Source organism: Salvelinus namaycush, chromosome 3, assembly GCF_016432855.1.
Source record: "Salvelinus namaycush isolate Seneca chromosome 3, SaNama_1.0, whole genome shotgun sequence".
Lineage (NCBI taxonomy): Eukaryota > Metazoa > Chordata > Actinopteri > Salmoniformes > Salmonidae > Salvelinus > Salvelinus namaycush.
The window spans coordinates 12,937,533-12,956,880 of NC_052309.1; the positions used below are offsets into that span (position 1 = coordinate 12,937,533).

At 45.3% G+C, this 19,348-nt stretch overlaps 1 protein-coding gene across 1 annotated transcript in view; it reads left to right on the forward strand.

Moving 5' to 3' along the window:
* The window catches only part of LOC120044802, a 59,046-nt gene extending 41,181 nt beyond the window's left edge, over nt 1–17,865 (forward strand). Inside the window, exons 3-4 of the mRNA XM_038989475.1 lie at nt 17,243–17,393; nt 17,759–17,865. Coding sequence (XP_038845403.1) covers nt 17,243–17,393; nt 17,759–17,865 — 258 coding nt within the window. The remainder of the gene's footprint in view (nt 1–17,242; nt 17,394–17,758) is intronic.
* Nucleotides 17,866–19,348: the final 1,483 nt, after the last annotated feature.

Sequence of the window (19,348 nt, forward strand, 5' to 3'; positions counted from 1 at the left end):
CTTTTAACGCTACAGTTTGCTGCTCCTTGACATTTTCAACCATCTCGGTAACGCGCCTTTCAACAGTTCTGGCAGATACAGGCATGTCTTTTATCTTTGAGATGATTGTGTCTTTGTTAGGCAATCCATCAAATAAAGCCTGCGAACTACTGAGGAAAGCCTCCTTGATATATTCCCCATTAGTAAGTGGTTTTCCATGTTTAGGAATGTACAGCGCATCTTTGTAGCTCCCCTCTGTAGCTTGATTTTTGACTGCATGTAGATTTGTAAACACACTTCTTTGCTTTTCCAAAATGACGCTGTACACTTGATGTCCGACAAATAACAGTTTTACAAGAGAGAGCGCAAACAGACCGTTCAAATCCATATTCCTTTGTCCAAGAGGCAATAAATGGCAGACATCTTCCTTATTTTTCTTGCTGATAACATTTTGCGCCCTGAACTTTTTTAAATAACAAAAGAAGGCTTGCTAGCTGCTGGCCATATGAAAACAAATCTCTCATCTTCAGTGCTTCTTTGGTTTGGAATTTGGCGGGAGAGGTGAGGTGGGTCGTCTTGTGCTGAACTAATAATATGAAACTCCAGCAAAACCATGAAAGCCCATTAGCTAATCAAGATTGACATACAGTGCATTCGGAAAGTATTCAGATCCCTTGACTTTTTCCACATTTTGTTACGTTAAAGCCTTATTCTAAAATTGATTACATTGTTTATTTTCCTCTAGCGACTGGAACAAGCTGCAACAAACACTCAAACTGGACAGTTTTATCTCAATCTCTTCATTCAAAGACTCAATCATGGACACTCCTACTGACAGTTGTGGCTGATTTGCGTGATGTATTGTTGTCTCTACCTTCTTGCACTTTGTGCTGTTGTCTGTGCCCAATAATGTTTGTAACCTGTGCTGCTGCCATGTTTTGTTTTGCTACCATGTTGTTGTCATGTTGTGTTGCTACCATGCTGGGTTGTTATGTGAAGCTGCTGTCATGACTTGGCCCTTTCTGGGTGTAGATCATGGCTCCCCCCCTCTCTCACTCTCTCTCCTAACCCAGGTTTATTACCTCAGGTCGTAAGTACTGGGTAGAAACTACCATGCAGTATTGAGGGAGAGAGTCTCCCAGAACAGACTTGGCCAAACTCCTAATCCTTAAAATGGGAGAATTAAACAATATTGCTACTTTTGAGAATGTGGGAATAGTCCGTGGACACTTAAGGAACAGTTATGACGAGTGTGTTTCATTTGATGATCTCAAGGACAGGAAACACACATAATGGTATCTCTTAAAGTGTACATTTCCCAGCTGTCAGGTTTACATCTAAACATTGTGAAAAGTATGTGATTAAACATGAAACTATTTGTGAAAATATGTAATGTGATATTAACCTTCTAAATGAGAGTATGGATTTTCATATAAAGATTAACTAGTCAGTGGCCACACCCCTGTGAGCCCAGACATCACATTAGGCGTGATGGACCGCCCTTTTCTATTGTTACGTATAAAACCCACTCCTGATGAAATTCACATCAGACTAGGCAAACTGGGCACAGCGTGAGCTGAGGTTGCAAATGGTTGAATTTCTGAGACCAAATCATGCCGGGTGACGCTGGTGTGTGAAGTGGTTGAAACTACAACTCTACCAAAGGACAAGACTATTCCCCGTGGAGCATTGGCTACACGGCTGGAAATTGTTAAACTCTGAGACTATCGATCCCTACAGAATAAGAGCAAATCTTAGACACAAATTACTAGTCTGCAGCTAGAAATTATGTAAACCTAGGACGAGAATACAGACAACCGCCGAAACATCCATTCTACATTTCCGAAAGGGTACTCTGAAGTATTCATTCTAACAACCATTTCAATTAATATAAATATTGAGTGTGTGTAATGAACCATTTTGTCTTTCCCGATCTTTCTCAGTCCCACCCCTTCCCTTTTGTCTACCAAACTGTCATATCGGCTTAGCCCACTAGGGACTTTCCTATCATTGTTAGTAACCAATATCTACTCTTTGTTTGTTATGTGTTTCTGTGATTTGATTAGTTAGTAATTAAATAATTAAGCCAATTTGTATACCGCTGATTCATAAGTTATGCTAGGGTTCATGCAGATAACCAAGAACGATGTTCAGATGAGACTAATAGAAGATAAAGAATAATTCATGATTGACTGCTATTGGTATAAAAGAGTAGATTCGGGAGATAGCCGCTCTATATAAACGAACTCTATCGTGGTGCCCCAGGTTATTAACAAGTTAATTGTTTCATGGTTTTATTCAATCACATAATCAATCAAATGTTAGGTAATCGATTTGATAAAATAGCTTGTCATCACATTAAAGAAGTCAGAGACACGACACTGCCGTGCTATGTTGTTGTCTTAGGTCTCTCTTTATGTGGTGTTGTGTTGTCTCTCTTGTTGTGATGTGTGTTTTATCCTATATTTGCATTTAATTTATTTTTATTTTTAAATCTCAGCCCCCGTCCCCGCAGGAGGCCTTTTGCCTTTTGGTAGGCCGTCATTGTAAATAAGAATTTGTTCTTAACTGACTTGCCGAGTTAAATAAAGGTTAAATAAATAAATAAAAATAAAAATCTATCTACACTATGTCACGTTCCTGACCTATTTCTGTTAGTTTGTTGTATGTGTTAGTTGGTCAGGACGTGAGTTTGGGTGGGCATTCTATGTTTTCTGTTTCTATGTTGGTTTAAGGGTTGCCTGGTATGGCTCTTAATTAGAGGCAGGTGTTTTGCGTTCCTCTAATTGAGAGTCATATTTAGGTAGGTTGTTTCACAGTGTTCGTTGTGGGTGGTTGTCTCCTGTGTCAGTGTTTGTCGCACCATACGGGACTGTTCGGTTTGTTTTTGTACATCGTCATTTTGTGTAGTCTATTTTCCCTGTTCGTGCGTTCTTCGTGTTTATGTAAGTTCGTCGTCCAGGTCTGTCTACTCCGTTTGTTGTTTTGTTAGTTATAGTGAAGTTCGTGTTTTTTCGTCTTGTCTTTAAATAAATTATGTGTTCACAACCCGCTGCGCCTTGGTTCCATCACTACTCCTCCTTTTCGGATGAAAAGGAGGAGAACAACCGTTACAGAACCACCCACCAATCCAGAATCAAGCAGCGGTGTAATCAGAGGAAGGGACAGCGCAAGAAGGAGGAATGGACTTGGGAGGATGTATTAGACGGTAAAGGTTGCTACACATGGGAGGAGATCCTGGCTGGAAGGGATCGCCTCCCATGGGAACAGCTGGAGGCACTGAGGAGAGCAGAGGCAATCGGAGAAGGGAACCGGCGTTATGAAGGGACGCGTCTTGCACGGAAGCCCGAAAAGCCCGTGAGTACTACCCAAAAATTTCTTGGGGGGGGGCTAAGAGGTAGTGGGCCAAGGGCAGGTAGGAGACCTGCGCCCACTTACCAGGCTAACCGTGGAGAGCGGGAGTACGGGCAGACACCGTGTTACGCAGTAGAGCGCACGGTGTCTCCTGTATGTGTGCATAGCCCAGTGCGGGTTATTCCACCTCCCCGCACTGGTAGGGCTAGATTGAGCATTGAGCCAAGTGCCATGAAGCCGGCTCTACATATCTGGCCACCAGTACGTCTCCTTGGGCCGGCTTACATGGCACCAGCCTTACGCATGGTGTCCCCGGTTCGCCTACATAGCCCGGTGCGGGTTATTCCACCTCCCCGCACTGGTCGGGCGACGGGGAGCATTCAGCCAGGTAAGGTTGGGCAGGCTCAGTGCTCAAGGGAGCCAATACGCCTGCACGGTCCGGTATTTCCGGCGCTACCTCCCCGCCCCAGCCCAGTACCACCAGTGCCTACACCACGCACCAGGCTTCCAGTGCGTTTCCAGAGCCCTGTTCCTCCTCCACGCACTCTCTCTATGGTGCGTGTCTCCAGTCCGGTGCCTCCAGTTCCGGCACCACGCACTAAGCCACCTGTGCGTCTCCAGAGCCCTGTACACACTGTTCCTTCTCCCCGTACTCGTCCTGATGTGCGTGCACTCAGCCCGGTGCCACCAGTGCCGGTACCACGCACCAGGCATATAGTATGTTTTGAGAGTCCAGTGTGCCCTGTCCCTGCTCCCCGCATTAGGCTTGAAGTGCGTGTCTCCAGTCCGGTGCCTCCAGTTCCGGCACCACGCACCAGGCCTACAGTGCGTCTCAGCCGGCCAGAGTCTGCCGTCTGCCCAACGGCGCCTGAACTGTCCGTCTGCCAAGCGCCGCATGAACTGCCCGTCTGCCATGAGCCTACAGAGCCTTCCGCCAGACAGGAGCAGCCAAAGCCTTCCGCCAGACAGGATCAGTCTGAGCCATCCGTCTCCGCAGCGCCATCTGAGCCATCCGTCTCCGCAGCGCCATCTGAGCCATCCGTCTCCGCAGCGCCATCTGAGCCATCCGTCTCCCCAGCGCCATCTGAGCCATCCGTCTCCCCAGCGCCATCTGAGCCATCCGTCTCCCCAGCGCCGTCTGAGCCATCCGTCTCCCCAGCGCCGTCTGAGCCATCCGTCTGTCCCGAGCCATTAGAGCCGCCCGTCTGTCTCGAGCCGTCAGAGCCGTTAGTCAGTCAGGAGCCGCTAGAGCCATTCGTCAGTCAGGATCTGCCAGAGCCGCCAACCAGACAGGATCTGCCAGGGCCGCCAACCAGACAGGATCTGCCAGGGCCGCCAACCAGACAGGATCTGCCAGAGCCGCCAACCAGACAGGATCTGCCAGAGCCGCCAACCAGACAGGATCTGCCAGAGCCGTCAGTGAGCCATGAGCGTCCAGAGCCGTCAGCCAGCCATGAGCGTCCAGAGCCGTCAGCCAGCCATGAGCGTCCAGAGCCGTCAGCCAGCCATGAGCGTCCAGAGCCGTCAGCCAGTCATGAGCTGTCCCTCAGCCCAGAGCGGCTATTTATCCAGAACTGCCCCTCAGTCCAGAGCTGTCTCTCTGTCCGGAGCTGCCTTTCAGTCCGGAGTTGCCCCTCTATCATGAGCTACCTCTCTATCCTGAGCTATCCCTCTGTCCTGAGCTATCCCTCTGTCCTGAGCTATCCCTCTATCCCGGTGCTGCCCCTTGTCTCGATGTTACCCAAAGGATTAAGTGGGTGTAATATGAGGGTGGTCATTTGTAGGGGGAGATGTAAGCTGGGATTGACTATGGTGGGGTGGGGACCTCGCCCTGAGCCTGAGCCACCACCGTGGTCAGATGCCCACCCAGACCCTCCCCTAGACTTTGTGCTGGTGCGCCCGGAGTTCGCACCTTAAGGGGGGGGTTATGTCACGTTCCTGACCTATTTCTGTTAGTTTGTTGTATGTGTTAGTTGGTCAGGACGTGAGTTTGGGTGGGCATTCTATGTTTTCTGTTTCTATGTTGGTTTAAGGGTTGCCTGGTATGGCTCTTAATTAGAGGCAGGTGTTTTGCGTTCCTCTAATTGAGAGTCATATTTAGGTAGGTTGTTTCACAGTGTTCGTTGTGGGTGGTTGTCTCCTGTGTCAGTGTTTGTCGCACCATACGGGACTGTTCGGTTTGTTTTTGTACATCGTCATTTTGTGTAGTCTATTTTCCCTGTTCGTGCGTTCTTCGTGTTTATGTAAGTTCGTCGTCCAGGTCTGTCTACTCCGTTTGTTGTTTTGTTAGTTATAGTGAAGTTCGTGTTTTTTCGTCTTGTCTTTAAATAAATTATGTGTTCACAACCCGCTGCGCCTTGGTTCCATCACTACTCCTCCTTTTCGGATGAAAAGGAGGAGAACAACCGTTACACACACAATACTCCATAATGACAAAGCAAAACTGTTTTTTAGAAATGCTTGCTAATTTATAAAAAAAAAAATGTTGAAATATCACATTTACATAAGTATCCAGACCCTTTACTCAGTACTTATTATTATGATAATTATATATATATTTTTCAACATTATATGTATATTTTTTTATTGAATATACAAAACATATAATATACTTGCAGTAAAACCGCTCAACAACTACACCACACCAGTCATCCAAAAGAGCGACACACAATCCACAATCCATAGATTACACAGAAGCATCCAGGGTCAATGCCCTGCTCAAGGGCACGTCGACAGATCTCCCACAAGACCAAAAAAAGAAAAACGGGACGTGAACCCTCCAAGATCCCCCCCCACAGTTCCCCATAGCTGTCAATCAACCATCCGAGACCTCTCCCACAGTCACCCCCCCAAGAAAAAAAGAAAAAAAAGAAATAAAATTCATTCCCCACCCCCCCAACAATCATGAGAACAAATAAAAGTACAAAAGAAAATAGAAAACAACAATGCAAAAAAAACAAAGGACATCAAGGACAACTAAAATCATAACAGCAAGGCCAACTGTATATGTTTGAGTGCATGTCTGGCACTATTTACATATGTGTGTGTCCGTGTATGTGTGTATTTGAATGAGAGTGTGTGTATATGCATGTGTACAAACACCTGCACGACATCAGCCTCAGGCAAACCGGCATAAGCTGTAAAAACACTGCCCCTCAGTGTCATTCAAACTTACTTTTTATTATGTTTTATTTTGACTTTATTTTTGATACTTTATCTTTGACCATCATTCTATCTCCCGCCCAGCAACTCCACTCCCACTTGTCTCCTATTCCACAACCCAACCCTCAGCATCCCTCAGCCCATCCCACCTATCTCTCCTGGCCACCCTCTTCGGATTTCTACGCAACATATATCTTTCAACTATGCTGTGATGTTTAATGTACAATTTCAATCTATCTAATCGAATATAATCCATAGATTACGAGTTGAAGATAAATACTTTTACTAAGAGTATTAGTATATTAGTATTTGACTGACCCGTTCTCTCCAGATCTCCTAACAGTACTATTTCTAGGGTCAATTTTAGATCAATGTTATGCATTTTCAGCAATTCCTGAACCTGAGACCAGAAACAGGCTACCTGAGGGCAATACCAAAATAAAAGGTCTATTGATTCTGTATCCTCACAACAAAATCTGCAGAGCTTCGATGATTTTATGCCCCAAATATTCAACATTTTGTTGGTGGCAAGAATTCTATATAATAATTTTAGCTGAAAAGCACAAAGTCTTGAATCTTACATCGTTTTATATATCAACTCATACACCCTGTACCATGGAATCGGTACATCAAAAATCTCTTCCAAACTATTTTGCAATCTGTATGGCACAGTTGTCAACATACTGGTCCACAAATGAAACTGGTATACTTTCCTATTTATGCTATTTTTATTCCTCCACCAGTTTTGATCCTTTATATTGGTCAGACAGACCAGTTCCCTACCTCCTCCAGCTGCCACCTGCCTCCTCCATTTTTGGGGCAATGCTGTAATCAATTGGTTGTACTCTTGGATTGAGCAGGCCTTTCCGTACAATTCTGATAACTCCATGAAAGACATAACTCTACCATTCCAATTTACAATATAATTTAAAAACAAAATACCATTTTTCAAACATCTTTCCCATAAATACAGGTATTTTATCAACCAGCACATTTGAGTTCAGCCATAATATTTGTTGTAATATTTGTTCTATCTTTTCAGGGGGATGAAATTGAAATTGTAGCCAGCTCTGCAATGCTTGTTTGAAAAAGAGAGATACTTGGAAAAAAGTATCATTTTCAATTAATCTAAAATGAGACATGGCAATCTGCACAACGGCAAAAAGGCAGATTTTTAATCAATGGATGAGCTTTTCTTAGTAATCTACTTGAGAACCATTTAGGGCTCAAGTAAAACTTTTGAATAAGTGAAGCTTTTAGAGAGAGGTTTAGTGCTTTTACTTTTAATAATCTCAACCCACCCAATTCATATTCATTATATTGATAGGCACGCTTTATTTTGTCTGGTTTAGCGTCCCAGATAAAGCTAAATATTCTTTGCTCATATGATTTGAAAAACGAATCATCAGGAGTAGGCAGCGCCATAAGTAAGTGAGTAAACTGAAATATGACTAAGGAGTTAATCAGGGCAATTTTTCCATAAATAGACAGGTATTTACCTCTCCATGGTTGCAGGAACTTGTCTTTTTTTTTGCCATGTTTTCTATTGAAATTCATTGTGGAGAGCTTATTTATATATTTTGTGATATGAATACCAAGTATGTCTACTTCACCGTCAGCCCATTGTATAGGTAAACTGCAGGGTAATGTAAAAGTTGTATTTTTTAAAGATCCAATACCTAATATTGTACAGTTATCATAATTAGGTTTTAGCCCAGAGAGTCTAGAAAAGTTATTTAGATCTTCAATGAGACATTGCAGGGATCTAGCTTACGGACTTAATATAAACCTTGAGTCATCGGCATACATGGACACCTTTGTTTTTAAGCCTTGGATTTCTAATCCTATAATGTTGTTATCGGATCTGAGTTTAATAGCTAGCATTTCGATGTCCATAACGATTAGATATGGTGACAGCGGACACCCTTGTTTAACCTCTTTGGGCTCAAGGGGCAGTATTGAGTAGCCAGATAAAAGGTGCCCATTTCAAAAAGGCCTCGTACTCAATTCTTGCTCGTACAATATGCATATTATTATTACTATTGGATAGAAAACACTCTCTAGTTTCTAAAACCGTTTGAATTATATCTGTGGGTGAAACAGAACTCGACTTAGAGCAATTTTCCTATGTGTATGTCAGAATGCAGAATTTTGCTGGCTGTTCTGAGACCTGTTAATTTGCCTGTCCTCTATTGGTTGAGATGCACTGCATACGCCTTCCACTGGGTGTCAGCGAATAGGGAGAGTTGAAATGGAGTTTCTACGTAGGTCCCAAAGGTTATAAATTGCTTGGAACCGAAGTGTCCCATCTTTCCACTCTTCGCTCTGACGCAGGAAGGGTCTTGGCATGTCATTTTAGAAGCTCCCGTATTAGCTCCTAGATATATCCGGCTCTGTTTTTATTCGATATAGGTGTTGAAGACATCGTAATGTTGTTATTTTAAACCGAATTATATCAGTTTATGTCAGTATATTGCGATTTTCGGGTATTTATTTTCGTGACGTTTTAGGAAGTTGGGTATCTCTGGCCCACATGGCTATTGTTTACTGCTAATTGCAACGTTGAAGACGACGTTCTCCAACCTAGCAACGATTCTTTTGGACAAAGGACACATTTCCCAAGATTCTGATGGGAGTTCATCTAAAAGTAAGAACTATTTATGCTGATAATTCATTGTTCTGTTGAAAAATGTCAAATGCATAAGACGCCATTTCCTGCAGTGTAGCCTTGCGTTATCGCAGCCTGTATTGCGCAGTAAGGTTAATTTTAAAAATGTAATTCAGCGATTGCATTAAGAACTAATTTGTCTTTCAATTGCTGTCCAACCTGTATTTTTTTAGTCAAGTTTATGAATAGTATTCGATAAGAAAAGGTGCCTTTACAAGATGGCGCCGGACAGATTGCTTGACGTTATGGACACTATTCTCATTGTCTAAGCACGATTTGTGCCGCTAAATATGCACATTTTCGAACAAACTCTATATGCATTGTGTAATATGATGTTACAGGACTGTCATCTGAGGAATTCTGAGAAGGTTAGTGAAACAATTCATATATTTTGGTGGTTTATACGTTATAGTTATTTTTGCCTTGAATCAATGCTGTTGTTATGTTTGCTATTGTGCTAAGCTAATATAACGCTATATTGTGTTTTCGCTGTAAAACACTTGATAAATCGGAAATATTGTCTGGAATCACAAGATGCCTGTCTTTCAATTGCTGTACACTATGTATTTTTCAGAAATGTTTTATGATGAGTATTTAGTTATTTGGCGTTGGTGTCTGTAATTTTTCTGTCTGCTTTCGGTGCAATTTCTGACTGTAGCTGCAATGTAAACTATGATTTATACCTGAAATATGCACATTTTTCTAACAAAACATATGCTATACAATAAATATGTTATCAGACTGTCATCTGATGAAGTTGTTTCTTGGTTAGTGGCTATTTATATCTTTATTTGGTCGAATTTGTGATAGCTACTGATGTAGTAAAAAACTGATGGAGTAAAAATAGTGGTGTCTTTTGCTAACGTGGTTAGCTAATAGATTTACATATTGTGTCTTCCCTGTAAAACATTTTAAAAATCGGACATGTTGGCTTGATTCACAAGATGTGTACCTTTCATCTGGTGTCTTGGACTTGTTAATGTGTGAAAGTTAAATATTTAAAAAAATATATATTTTGAATTTCGCGCCCTGCACTTTGAGCTGGCTGTTGTCATAAGTGTACCGACGTCGGGCTTGCACGCCAAACAGGTTAACTCCTCTTGACAATTCAAAACTCTCTGAGAAGTATCTGTTATTTCCTATTTTACACCTGGGGTTGCTATACATTACTTTTACCCATTGTATAAGAGAATCACCGAAATTAAAAAAAAAACAGGCATTTATAAATAAAATCCAGTCTTACTTTATCAAATGCCTTTTCAAAATCCGCTATAAATACCAGGCCTGGCTTCTTAGATGTTTCATGATGTTCTATTTTTTTCTAGTAGTTGTTGTATATTATCTCCAATGTATCGTCCATGTAAAAAAACAGTCTGATCAGGATGAACAATACCTGGTAAACTCTTTTAATTCTGAGTGCTATGCATTTCGCAAGTTTTTTTGCATCACCACATTGAAGTGTAAGGGGCCTCCAGTTTTTTAGATAGACTGGATCTTTATATTTGCCATCTGGGTCTTGTTTTAGTAATAGTGAAATCAGACCTTCCTGCTGAGTACCTGACAGACTACCATTTCTATAGGAGTAGTTAAAACAATCTAACAATGGAGCTTTTAGTATATCAAAAAGGGCTTGATATGTCACAGGGATGACGCTGGAGAGGCGAAGCAGGTACGGGGAGTCAAACATTTAATATGGAACGGACATGGAACGAGACAGGAACAGCGTCAGCACACGGGTAACACAGAAAAATTACAATTAATGCAACAGCAGGGGAACTGACAAATATAGGGGAGGTAATAAACAGGTGAGTCCAGGTGAGTCCAATATCGCTGATGCGCGTGACGAGGGAAGGCAGGTGTGCGTAATAGATGATGGCAGGAGTGCGTGATGCAGGTCAGCCTGGAGCCCTCGAGCGCCAGGGGGAAGAGCGGGAGCAGGCGTGACATGATATACCTCTACCGGTATGCCATCAAGACCTGGGGTTTTTCCAGACTGAAAGGATTTAATAGCCTCAAAGTTCTTCCTCTGTAATTTGGCCTTCGCACTTAACTTTCTGTACATTAGTTAATTTTCCATTTTTTTTATTATTTGGAAAGAATTCTTTACCGTAATCTTCATTCAGTGGGAGAGGATGAGATGGAAAAGAGAACATCTGCTTAAAATATTTAGCTTCCTCTTTTAAAATATAATTTGGAGAATCATAGATGACTCCTTCATCAGTAACGAGTTTCTGCAAATTACTTTTGTTAGCGTTCCTGTGTTGGAGATTCAGGAAGAATTTTGTGCATTTTTCTCCATAGTCCATCCAGTTTGCTTTATTTTGTAATAGATTACATTAGATCAAAACAAATCAAATCAAATGTATTTTAAAGCCCTTCTTACATCAGCTGATATCTCAAAGTGCTGTACAGAAACCCAGCCTAAAAACTCAAACAGCAAGCAATGCAGGTGTAGAATTTCGGTGGCTAGATCATTCTTCATTTTTATTGAACACACACAAGAATGGTGTATAGGTATAAAAGACAGGTATACAATTCTTATCTAAACATAAAAGAGCAGACAGAAACAACAAGACCCAGAGTTCTGGGTACAAAACAAATATTACAAAACAAGACATACAGAACAATGGTCTGTATGACCCTACCTCTTCTGGATCTTTACCCTTCTTATGTATATCTGTAATGAATGCTTCATCCAAAGTAGATGGGAGAGCTCCATCCTCATTGGCCTGAACCAACATTTTGTGCAGGTAGGGAGAGAGCATGTTGCTGAATGTTTTATATAATTCACCAAGGTATCCATCTGGGCCCGGGGTCTTGCCACTCTTTAGAGATTTAATTGTTTCTCGAATTTCTTCAAGAGATATTTCCTTATTCAGGAAGTTAGAATCTTCCTGGTTCAGGGCATGAATTACAGTCGGAAAATGTTTTATTCCCTTGCCTGTTTGCCTGTGAGCCAATGCCACAACAGATGTTAGAAAATTGAGATAAGATATTATGTGTGTAATAAACTTGAGTAAGTCGATGTGTATGATATTGGATGTGATTTAGTGAGAGTGTGGACGATGTCTGTATTAGAGTAAGACTATAATGTGTGATGTCCAAATAAATAATAACCCCGCCAATTTGCATGGTTGAGTGTCTATTCATGATGATAATTGTAATCCATATCGTTGCACCATCATAGTTGCATCATAATTACCTTTAACATCATTGAAAAACGCATTTACTCAGTACTTTGTGGAAGCACCTTTGGCAGCGATTACAGCCTTGAGTCTTCTTGGGTATGATGCTACAAGCTTTGCACACCTGTATTTGGGGAGTTTCTCCCATTCTTCTCTGCAGATCCTCTCAAGCTCTGTCAGGTTGGATGGGGAGCATCGCTGCACAGCTATTTTCAGGTCTCTCCAGAGATGTTCGATCGGGTTCAAGTCCATTCTCTGGCTGGGCCACTCAAGGACATTCAGAGACTTGTCTCGAAGCCACTCCTGCATTGTCTTGACTGTGTGCTTAGGGTCATTGTCCTGTTGGAAGGTGAACCTTTCCCAAGTCTGAGGTCCTAAGTGCTCTGTAGCAGGATTTTATCAAGGATCTCTTTGTACTTTGCTCCATTCATCTTTCCCTCGATCCTGACTAGTCTCCCAGTCCCTGCTGCTGAAAAACATCCCCACAGCATGATGCTGCCACCACCATGCTTCACCGTAGGGATGGTGCCAGGTTTCCTCCAGACGTTACTGTTACAAATATACGGAGGATTGTTGTGCAATTAAATTGAACGTCTTTACTTCAGATCAACATGTTAGCAACTCGTACAAAACTCACTCATCCAATCCTCACACCTCCATTCACGCACAACGTAACTGATACATTCTTAAAGCAACAGTATTCAATACTCAACTGAGCTACGACACCATATTACTGAACACAACATCCCCCCCCCCTAACCCTCCCCGCTCTAGTTGACATAGTCTTTAAGCAACGAAGGAGGAGCTATAACCCGTTGGGATCTCCCAGTGTTCAGAGGTACGGCTGTCGGCAGGGGAAGTGCAGGCATTTGAGGCCTGACTGGTGGAAGGGCCCTGAACTGAGCCTGGTGTAGGGGTGGAGGTGCATGAGCCCCTTGACCTTGCTCCTGCCCATGGTGAGTTGTGGACAGACGGGTCAGGAAAGGATCCCCCACAGGCGAATGGACCTTTCTGAGGTGATTTGCATGCCAGCGGGATCCATCCTGAAGTTGTAATGTTGCAGGCCCGAGCTGTCGTTCCACTCTCAGGGGCTTGGACCAAAATGAGGAGAGCTTGTTCCGACGGTTGTCAGTCCTGATCCTCACCCAGTCCTGGGCCTTCAGGCTTGGTTGTTTCACTCTGTGAGCTGTGTCATAAAGTTGTTTCATCCATTGCTGTGCCGCTCCAACATAGGCTTTCCTTGCTGCAGCAGGTTTGTTCTTTTGTTTTGGGCAGAGGCAGTCCAAAGGGAGTTTCAGTTCCTTGCCAATCATCAGGGAGGCAGGAGACACCCCAGTTGTGAAGTGCTTGGTAGCGTTGATGTGGAGTAGTGTAAGGCACAGAGCCACATCAAAAGGTCATCCCTCAGCCAAATTGGCCCATATTCCTTCCTTCAGGGTCCTGTCCTGGTACACAGCCATCCGGATGTAATTGATGGATTACTTTTCAAGGTACACAGACAGATCATTCGAGACAGACTGGGGGCCATTGTCTGTCGTAATGGTGCTGGGCAACCCCCACTGACAGAACATCTTATCCAGTGTTTGGATGATCATCTCTGAGGTGGTAGAGGACAACGGCATGACTTCTGCCCATTTTGAATGCAAGTCATGAATGACCAGTAGGTATCTTGAATGTGCTGGGGCCCCATGCAACTCTCCACAGATATCCTCCTCCAGGTGATCCCAGGGAGCCTTTGGCCATTCCACTGGTGTCAGGGGTGCTGGAGTGGGTCTGTCCGATTTCCCACTCTCATACTGTGCAGTCCTTCACAAGGGACTCAATGTCTCTGTCAATATTTTTCCACCAGACCGTGTCCCTGCATCGTTGCTTCACCTTAACGATGCCCAGGTACCCCTCATGTGCCATGCGAAGCACTCACGCTTTCAGGACCTCTGGAATCAGTATGCGATGTCCTCTGGCAATGCACGCTTCCTCCAAGCATGAGAGCTCATCGCTCACTCTGTAGAATGGCAGTAGGTCTCCGTCCACCATAGCAGGCCATCCTTCCCTGATGTAGGTGCAAAGCCTTGTGAGCAGCTTGTCATCCTGTGATGCCTGTGATGCCAATGAGTTCCTGCATTGTGACTAGCTTCTAGTGGGCCATTTAGCATGTGGACCCAGTTGTCGTCGTCCCCCTCTGTTGCATCCACCTCTGTTGCCATGCACACCATTGATGCAGGTGAGATCGCCCTGTGACAGCAGGTCAGCCACAAAATGATGGCGTCCCGGGGTGAACTCAAGATTGAAATTGTACTGGTTCAGACGGTCTGCCCATCTGAAAAGCCATAGAGGCTTGTGTCCGGAGCCCTGTGTGGCCAGCAGTGCTGTCGTATAAGTGCCAGCGCTCGCACGCCCACATGCAATGCTGCCTTGGCTGGAGAGCCTGTATCCTAGGTACTCAATGTCTGACACCCCGAACACACACTTTCCAGTGTTGAGTCTGGCCCTGTTCTCAAAGAGTTGACGAAACACCTGCTGCAAGCGAGAATCGTGCTCTGTCTGTGATGCACTGTGCACCACTATATCATCCAGATAGATTGACACTCAAGGAATGCCTGCCAGGAGAAGAGTCATAATATTCTGGAAACAGCTGGGCTTAGAGCTGAATCTGAATGGTAATGCATTTGTACCTGAACAGCCGCCTGTGTGTTATGAACGCAGTTGTCACGCCCTGACCTTAGAGAACCTTTTTATTCTCTATGTTTGGTTAGGTCAGGGTGTGACTCGGGTGGGAAAGTCTATGTTTTCTATTTCTTTGTTTTTGGCTGTGTGTGGTTCCCAATCAGAGGCAGCTGTCTATCGTTGTCTCTGATTGGGGATCACATATAAGTTGTCATTTTCCTTTTGGGTTTTGTGGGATCTTGTTTTCTGTTTCGTGTCTGTACCTGACAGAACTGTGCGCTTTCGTTTTCACTTTGGTTATTTTGTTTGAGTGTTTAAAAAAAATAATAATCATGACCACTTTCCACGCTGCGCTTTGGTCCACTCCTTTCGACGAGAGCCGTAACAGAAGATCCCACCAAAAATGGACCAAGCAGCGTGGACATGGGAGGAAATCCTGGATGGAGAAGGACCCTGGACGCGGGCTGGGGAGTATCGCCGTCCAAGGGAGCAGATGGAGGCAGCGAGAGAGGAACGGCGACGATACGAGGAGTTAAGTCATCGACGGAAGCCCTAGAGGCAGCTCCCCCCCAAAATTGGGGGGGTGGCATACGGGGAGATTGGCGGATTCAGGGTTTAGACCTGAGCCAACTCCCCATGCTTACCGTGGGGAGCGAGTGACCGGTCAGGCAACGTGTTATGCGGTGATGCGCACTGTGTCTCCAGTGTGCATTCACAGCCCGGTGCGCTCTGTGCTAGCTCCCCACATTTGCTGTGCTAGAGTGGGCATTCAGCCAGGATGGATTGTGCTGGCTCAGTGCTCCTGGTCTCCGGTGCGTCTCTTCAGCACAGGATATCCTGCGCCAGCTCTACGCACGGTGTCCCCAGTTCGCCAGCACAACCCTGTGCGGCCTCTGCCAGCTCCCCGCACTTGCCGTGCTACAGGGGGTATTCAGCCAGGACGCGTTGTGCCAGCTCTACGCTCCAGACCTCCAGTGCGCCTCCACGGCCCAGTATATCCTGCGCCGGCTCTACGCACTATGCCTCCAGTGCGCTTTCTTAGCCCAGTGCGTCCTGTGCCAGCTCTCCACACTCACCGAGCTAAAGTGGGTATCCAGCCAGGACGCGTTGTGGCAGCTCCATGTACCAGGCTTCCAGTACGTCTCCTCAGTCCGGTGAGACCTGTTCCGGCTCCGCGTACGAAGCCTCCAGTGATGATCCATGGCCCGAAGCCTCCAGTGATGATCCATGGCCCGAAGCCTCCAGTGATGATCCATGGCCCGAAGCCTCCAGTGATGATCCATGGCCCGAAGCCTCCAGTGATGATCCATGGCACGAAGCCTCCAGTGATGATCTATGGCCCGAAGCCTCCAGTGATGATCCATGGCACGAAGCCTCCAGTGATGATCCATGGCACGAAGCCTCCAGTGATGATCCATGGCCCGGAGCCTGCTGTGACGATCCATGGCACGAAGCCTGCAGTGACGATCCATGGCACGGAGCCTGCAGTGACGATCCATGGGACGGAGCCTCCAGTGATGATCCATGGCATAGAGCCTCCAGTGATGATCCATGGCTCGAAGCCTCCAGTGATGATCCATGGCACGAAGCCTCCAGTGATGATCCATGGCACGAAGCCTCCAGTGATGATCCATGGCATGGAGCCTCCAGTGAAGATCCATGGCCCGGAGCCTGCAGCGACGATCCATGGCACGGAGCCTGCAGCGACGGTCCCCGGTCCGGAGCCTGCAGCGACGGTCCCCAGTCCGGAGCCTCCAGCGACTGTCCCCAGTCCGGATGCTCCAGCGACAGTCCCCAGTCCGGAGCCTGCAGCGACGCTCCCCAGTCCGGAGCCTCCAGCGACTGTCCCCAGTCCGGATGCTCCAGCGACAGTCCCCAGTCCGGAGCCTCCAGCGACGGTCCCCAGTCAAGAGCCTGCAGCGACGATCTACGGTCCGGAGGTCCCGGCGACGATCTCCTCAAGTGGAGCGGGGTCTGCGTCCCACACCGGAGCCCCCACCGAGAGTAGATGCCCACCAGGACCCTCCCCTATAGGTTCAAGTTTGCAGACAGAGTCCGCACCTAGGGGGGGGGGGGGGGGGGGGGGGGGGGGGTACTGTCACGCCCTGACCTTAGAGATCATTTTTATTCTCTATGTTTGGTTAGGTCAGGGTGTGACTCGGGTGGGAAAGTCTATGTTTTCTATTTCTTGAAAGATCTCGACATAGGGTGAGACACTCTGCCTATGCAGCGCAGCTTGGGTCTCAACTGGGACCTCAGGACCGACACTTTCACCTTCAAGGTAGCCAAAGATGAGAAGCCCTTCACACGCCGAGGAGTGCTATCAACTCTGAACAGTCTGTACGACCCACTGGGATTTGTGGCCCCTGTCACCATTCAAGGCATGTCTATTGTCAGGGAGCTCACAATGGCCAATGGCGAATGGGACTCCCCCCTGCCTCCAGAAATGGAGGAGCAATGGGTTGCATGGAGAGAGTCTTTGAAAGAGCTATGTAACCTCCATATACCTAGGGCCTACACTAATGTCTCACCCTCAGAAGCGAGACAAAGAGAACTATGCATATTCATCCACAAAGGCAATAGCCACAGTTGCCTTCCTCAAAGTGACGGGCGTCAAAGGATTGAGTCACATGGGCTTTGTTATGGATAAAGCAAAACTGACGCCACGCCTAGAACACACGATTCCAAGGTTGGAACTCTGCGCAGCAGTCTTGGCAGTCGAGTTGGCCTGAGCTCTTCTCCTCAGAAATAGACATTGAGCTTGATGATACAACCTTCCACACAGACAGCGAGGTGGTGTTAGGCTACATCTACAATGAGACCCGGCGTTTCTACGTCTATGTCAGCAATTGAGTCCATCGGATAAGGAGATCTACTCGTCCAGAACAGTGGTGCTATGTACCTACAGATCTGAACCTCGCAGATCATGCGACGAGATTCATCCCTGCAGCTTACCTCTCAGACACCTGGCTAAATAAAGGTGAAATAAAAAATTAATAAAAAGACACAACCTGGCTCTCTGGCCAAGCGTTTCTGACAAGCCAGTCTCTCAGTCTTGACAGGGACGCCGCTTTTGAGCTCATCAACCCCTCCTCAGATGCTGACGTTCGCCCCCAAGTGTCCACACTGAAGACAACTTCACCCAAGCAGCTTGGATCGTTCTCTGCTGCCAATGACTGGAACGAATTGCAAAAATCACTGAAGCTGGAGACTCATATCTCCCTCACTAACTTTAAGCATCAGCTGTCAGAGCAGTTTACAGATCATTGCACCTGTACATAGCCCATCTGTAAATAGCCCACCCAACTATATCATCCCCATATTGTTATTTATTATTTTGCTCCTTTGCACCCCAGTATCTCTACTTGCACATTCATCTTCAGCACATCTATCACTCCAGTGTTTAATTACTAAATTGTAATTACTTCGCCTCTATGGCCTATTTATTGCCTTACCTCCCTAATCGTACTTAATTTACACACATTGTATATTGACTTTTCTATTGCGTTATTGAATGTACGTTTGTTAATTCCATGTGTAACTCTGTGTTGTTCATGTGTAACTCTGTGTTGTTGTTTGTGTCGCACTGCTTTGCTTTATCTTGGCCAGGTCACAGTTGTAAATGAGAACTTGTTCTCAACTGGCCTACCTGGTTAAATTAAGGTGAAAAAAGAAGAAAATATCTAGTTTGTATTTTAGGACAGATTACATTGTCTTATGCAGGCAATATTGTCTCTGTTTCAACTCAATACATCTTGTGAACATGGATATCATGCTTTGAGGATTATTGATATGAAGGCATTTATCTTGCTGTCAAAATATGCACAGTAACGCATATGGAGGACAGTACAATCACAGAGCATGAGCCACTGTAGTGTTCCTCGAGAGCTTGGACTACCGATGCAAACTTGATATCCACTGGCTGTGGAGTGGAAAAGACATGTTGTCCCTCAGCGCTAAGACAGTGGAGTAGAATCACCTTTTTTCGTCCGTCGGCAGCTCCATGCAGATTGCTAGCGACCATATACAACTGAAATGATTGAAATCAGCGATTCCATGGAACAGGTGGATCTACAGGGACTGGGTGAAATGGAGATGGTGGAGTTAAGTTAAACTCGGCCATCCTCGTCGCCAAATGTTACAAATGCACAGAGGTTTATTGTGCAATTAAACTGAACGTCTTTACTTCATGTCAACATGTTAACAACTCGTACAAAACTCACTCCTCCATTCACGCACAACTTGCCTGATACATTCTTAAAGCAACAGTATTCAATACTCAACTGAGCTACGATACCATATTACTGAACACAACATTTATGCTTGGTATTCAGGC